Here is a 6,000-nt window from a genome sequence, read left to right as displayed (position 1 = left end):
ACATATTTGCTTAGAGACATTGGGAAGGTCATTTAAACCGAGCCCCAGTTGCAGGTCTTCCACGTGGTTCGGCCACCATGGGCCTCAGAGGACAGTTCTGAACATGTCCCACAGACCAGCTGGGCTCTCAGTCATTACTTCCTCCGTGTTTTCAAGCTCTTTCAAAAACAAGAACTTTATTTTCCCTCAGGAATAATACTGATCAAGAAAAAGATGTCCGAGATTGGAAGAGAAGTAAGAGGTTCATAGAAATGATGGCCAAAAGCGAGGAGGAGGATCTCCTTCGGGGAGAAGAAAATCCTGGTAAAATTGAAACGCTTAAGCCTCAGAGAAAAGTGTTCCAGTTAAAACAATAATGATAATGAGGCCCAGACAGGCAAGAACTGAACTGAGATGCAAGAGTGTACAGAAGCTAGCTACAATTTCAGGATTCTGTTTTTAGGTTTTCCTTTACAGCCAAATCTCAGTTGAATAGTCAAAGAAGAACCCTGGAAAATGCACATACAGATCAAAAAGGTGGCTTACCTAGAAAATTCCAGTACATTAAGAATTTCAAACGTGAGTTCTTCTCCCATCTACAGGAAAATAAGACAACATATTCTTACCTTAGGAAAAAGATATTTGTCTCACAAAGTAACTCACTCTCCCAATCATGAACAAGTTTCACCCTCCATACACATATCTTTTTCAAAATAAAGCCTTCCTGCAAGTCTGATGCGGAGAAGGCATGACGGTGCCCTCCTCTGGTAATAATATTGTTTGCAGCCTGGACAATGTTAACAAAAGTGCTTCCTGTAGCGTCAGATTAAGACTGAAACACCTCTCCAATCTAAAATCAGCATGATTAGAAAAATTGTACACGTGTGTCTCTGGATGAGCAGGTGCATGTAAACCGCTAGAAAGTATATCAAGTATTACTCACAGCTTCTATGGTGACCGAGTTCGGCATCCTTGCAGTGAAAACAAAGCCAAGTTTCTTGGCTCCTTTCACTAAAGCTGCTTCATCTGTCAATAAAAGGCCTCTATTAATGGAGATTGAGCAAGTGTATTAACAGTATATTTAATTTAATTTTTCCAGCAGTAAAATATCCTGTCATTCTTTAGAACTTGGGGTTTTCAGTGCTTCTAGGTAACAGAGAGAGTTGAGAGTAGAGGAAATCTGGTTAAGTAAGGCCTCGGTCAGTGGGACTAATCCACCAGCCTGGAAATGAAACACTTTCTTCCTGCTCACTGTCTTCTCTGTTCTCCATGACATTAGAAGCACTTCCAAAAAATGTGCATGGCCTTAACCTGTCCCGTGCCTGCTTACTGACTGTAACCTGCTTCTAAGCCCCTGCTCCAAGACCACGCCCTGCCAGCCTTCTCGGCACTTTGTGGGTGTGTGGGATAGGTGGAGAGTGGGAGCCCCAGAGCTTCAGAGTGGCTCAGAGCTGTGTACGAATGCCCCAAACTGGTAAGAATTTCAGGGAAGGAGAAAGGCAGGCACACCTGGGGATCCGTGATGGCCCCCCTTCCTCTGTGGGCTCATCGCCTGCCAGGCGTTCGCAGGCACACGGCACCTACCTGGAGAGGAGGCCTGGTAGCTTATGTTGTTTCCCTCTCTCTCTGGAACAACAGTGTGGCACACACACAACAGGGTAAGAAATTCCTTTATATACTCTTTCGTGGGCTGTAAGAAAGGGACACAGCTAATGAATCTCTTCCAACCTGCCCCCTCAACTCAAAAGTCCAATATGATCTGCATATATATATATATATATATATATATATATATATATATATATGTAAATAAGTACCAAGTGAGATTTCGCTTCAGGTCCATACAGAGTAAGGCACTGGCTAGAAAGCATACCACACATTCAGAATGTGTTTGTGGAGTGGAGGCTGAGTCAGGGGAAGAGGCAGGGGCTAGGGTAACCACAGGGAACAAGAAGACCCTGCTGTCTAGGGATGTTTGTTCTCCTTGGGGACACAGGTGTTCGCAAAGCTGGAGGAAAGAAGGAGGGGGTGTGATAGGGAAGTCAAGGGCCTATTTTAGGGAGGTGATGCTGAGTATACCACGGGAAATGCGGGGCTGGATGAAGCATAAGCTGGAAACAAGATTTCCAGGAGAAATATCAATAACAGATATGCAAATGACACCACCCTTATGGCAGAAAGCAAAGAAGAACTAAAGACTCCTTGATGAAAGTGAAGAAGAGAGTGAAAAGCTGGCTTAAAACTCAACAATCAGAAAACTAAGATAATGGCATCCAGTCCATCACTTCTTGGCAAATAGATGGGAAAACAATGGAAACAGTGAGAGACTTTATTTTGGGGGGGCTCCAAAATCACTGCAGATGGTGACTGCAGCCATGAAATTAAAAGATGCTTGCTCCTGGGAAGAAAAGCTATGACCAACCCAGACAGCATATTAAGAAGCAGAGACATTACTTTGCCAACAAAGGTCCGTCTAGTCAAAGCTATGATTTTTCCAGTAGTCATGTATGGGTGTGACAGTTGCACTCTAAAGAAAGCTGAGCACCAAAATATTGATGCTTTTGAACTGTGGTGTTGGAGAAGATGCTTGAGAGTCCCCTGGACTGCAAGGAGATCAAACCAGTCAATCCTAAAGGAAATCAGTCCTGAATATTCACCAGAAGGACTGATGCTGAAGCTGACATTCCAATACTTTGGCCACCAGATGCGAAGAACTAACTCATTGGAAAGGACCCTGATGCTGGGAAAGATTGAAGGTAGGAGGAGAAGGGGACAAGAGAGGGTGAGATGGTTGGATGGCATCACCGACTCAATAGACATGAGTTTGAGTAAGCTCTGGGAGTTGGTGACAGTCAGGGAAGCCTGGCGTGCTGCTGTCCATGAGGTTGCAAAGAGTTGGACACAACTGAACGACTGAACTGAACTGAACTGAACAGATAAGGGGAAAAAAGCATATTTAGATGTTTAAACTAAGACCTAAATGGAAAGGCTAGTTGTGGGTCTGTGTTCACGTGTGTGAGGGCACACACTAAAGGTTGTAGCACTTTCCCAGGACCCAAAATCAGGACACAGATTCATCGTTAGTGGAGCTTCAAGATAAATGTGGCTCCTGCATCTTGAGCGTCGGGATCAGGGACACAGAATGAGGTCGGAGACAGAAAGAGGACCACAGTAGAAAGTCAGGATTCTATCTGAAATGTGGTACCAGTCCTCGGAAAGGTCTTAAGCAAAGGAAGAACATGTACAGGTTTTACATTTTAAAGATCACTTTTATTTATTTTAATTTTTGGCTGTTCCCCAAGGCATTTGGGATCTTAATTCCCTGACCAGGGATTGAACCCATACTCCCTGTGTTGGAAGGCAGAGTCTTAACCACTAGTCTACTGGGGAAGTCCCAAAGATGACTTTTATTTTTAAGAAGATCAAGATTTCCCATCAGCTAGATCAATATCTTAAAATAGATAAGTGAAGATATTGATTTGCATGCTATAGAATGAAAGAGTTTAAAAGCAGATAGAGATAGGATTTTACAGATTGCTACATAGTAGGATATTCCTATATAATGTCTGAATTCATTCACTCTCAAGTCAAGGCATAGTTCATACTTATCATGTTAAATCCCTTGCTTACTATTTTAATGCCAAGAACTTTTCAAGACTCTCTCTCTTTTCCTTTTAGGAAAATATATGTATGTTTGAAAGTTATATCGCAATACCCTGTCAACATAGAGGGAAAATAGCAGACTTACATGATCATTCTTAAAGTTCTGCAACAATGCTGGGTCATTGAATTCGTAAGCATCTGAGATGAAACAAGGAGACTGACTGAAGAAGAACAGATAAGATTCATTTTAACTACAAGTTCCTGGTAGTACCAGTTAGCAATAACACAGACCTAAGTGAAATATAGCCCCGTCTTCTGTTTTCACTAAATCACATTTACAACTAGTAAATATTCAGTGTTCCGTCAAATTATAATTCCCTGGTGGCTCGATGGTAAAAGAAACGGCTTGCTAATGCAGGAGATTCAGGAGACATGGGTAGATCCTTGGGTTGGGAAGATCCCCTGGAGAAGGGAATGGCAACCCACTCCAGTAATTCTTGCCTGGAAAACCCTCATGGACAGAGGAACCTGGTGGGGCTATAGTCCATGGGGTCACACAGCGTCAGACATGACTGAAGACACAGGGCCCCGTCAAATTATACAACTTCCCAGACCTCACGCTGCATTAGAAAACGCTTAAACTTGTGTTGAAAATGGTACAGGTATATAGATTTTGAGGCAGAGGAAATTGCCACCAACACAGTAAACTGAAGAATAGATTCTGGGTTCTTCGAAACATGGGAAAGATCTATACAAGGGAGCTTCCTGAGAACTGCCACTGGGGGTCTGAACAACGGGAGCTGTGTGATTGCATGTCAGTGTTCCAGTACAATAAAACGTCCAGGGAAAAGGAACACCAGCAAAGGAGAGAATGGTATCTAGTCACCTTAAGTCTTTTGCACCATCATCACTTTTGCTTGGCAGATCTCTAAGAGAAAGTGAGGGAGGAAATATGATGATCACAGGTTATAAATATAAAACTCTTTAGGAATTCTAATCATGTTTGAAAGTAGATGTAAACCATATTTTAGAAAATAAAAACACTGAAAGTTTTCATTTAAGGTATGTTAAGTTGCAATTTCATTCAGATATAGCTATAGTACTAGAAGTTCAGATAAGTTTTAGAGTAAATGAAGGCTTCTTAATTTTGTTAAGAAAAAAAAATGGGAACTTTCAACAGAGTATGGCAATAAAAACACTTACCCATACATTATACCAGCAATGCTGCACTTCTTAAATGTCATAATATTGCAAGTGAGGGTTCCTGTCTTATCAGAGAATAAGTATTCCACCTATGCAAAGAAGAAATACATTTTAAATTTAGCTACATGAAGAGAAACTTAACATGATAAATGACATAACTTAAAATGTATTTAGAGAGACAGCAAAGATGGCATTCTTTCTCTTTAAATCCTCAAATTACATGAATTTTAAGAAAACAAGGATTTCAATCTATGAGAATTCTATCTTTAATATTTACTTCTTTCAGAAGCCATACTCTTCTCTTTGTTTTACATTGGAGATGAAATTCTATAGTAAGATGCAAAGTAAACTTCAAGTCATCAAACCTAAGAAATTCAGAAGTCCAAGTTCATTTTCCTGACATAAGAAATCTCATTAAAAGTACCTAGAAAACATTAAGTAGGTAGATTGATATTGATATACCAATATATGTATACCTCACATGAAAAAGAAAACCAGACTCAAAGCCATTTTAATCATGATCATGAATATAATGCTCATTTTAAAGACAAATGGAAATTTTGTAGGTGATCATTTCTGTCCAGTGAATACTGCAATGTGGATTTAAAGTTTTAAGATCTTTGCATTATTTGGATAGACAAGAGGGATGCCAACTATTTGTTAAGTAAAGTCACCAAAAATGATAATAAAAGGCAGAAATTTTCACGTATGCTTTCGGAAACATTTGTTTTTATTTTTAGAAACAACTTATTTCTGTATACTGGTTTTGTATCATGCAACTTTCCTGGGTTCTTTTTTTATTATTGCTTACAGGTTTTTGGTGCAGTCTTTAGGGTTTTCTATACATAACATGTCATATGTCAAAAGAGACAGCTTTAATTCTTCCTTTCTGATTTGGATGCCTTTTATTTATTTTTCTTGCCTAACTGCCAGGGCTAGGATTTACAATACTAAGTTAATAAAATAAAAGTAATAAAAGTAGCATTTTTTAATGCTACCCTAACAAGCAGAGGCATCCTTGTTTTACTTTTGATCTTAGAGGAATAACTCTTCATTTTTCACTGAGTATAATTTTAACTGTGAGCTTGTTGTACACACCCTTTATTATGTTGAAATATGTTCCCTTTGTAGTCACTTTATCGAGACATTTATGATACATGGATGTTGAATTTTGTCAAATGCTTTTTCTGCATCTGTTGCATACGTTTCTTATCC

The 6,000-nt window shown here is 39.8% G+C and overlaps 1 protein-coding gene across 1 annotated transcript in view; it reads right to left on the bottom strand.

The window, feature by feature from the left end:
- The window catches only part of LOC138446783 (phospholipid-transporting ATPase IB-like), a 97,761-nt gene that overhangs the window by 56,670 nt on the left and 35,091 nt on the right, over positions 1–6,000 (bottom strand). The window contains exons 15-19 of the mRNA XM_069602123.1: positions 4,786–4,874; positions 3,728–3,803; positions 1,564–1,669; positions 923–1,005; positions 526–575 (exon numbers count right to left, since the gene is read on the bottom strand). Coding sequence (XP_069458224.1) covers positions 526–575; positions 923–1,005; positions 1,564–1,669; positions 3,728–3,803; positions 4,786–4,874 — 404 coding nt within the window. The remainder of the gene's footprint in view (positions 1–525; positions 576–922; positions 1,006–1,563; positions 1,670–3,727; positions 3,804–4,785; positions 4,875–6,000) is intronic.

The sequence above is a fragment of the Ovis canadensis genome, chromosome 10 (assembly GCF_042477335.2).
Source record: "Ovis canadensis isolate MfBH-ARS-UI-01 breed Bighorn chromosome 10, ARS-UI_OviCan_v2, whole genome shotgun sequence".
Classification (NCBI taxonomy): Eukaryota; Metazoa; Chordata; class Mammalia; order Artiodactyla; family Bovidae; genus Ovis; species Ovis canadensis.
The sequence above is the reverse complement of the archived record's forward strand: the minus strand, read 5'-3'. Positions and strand labels throughout refer to the sequence as shown.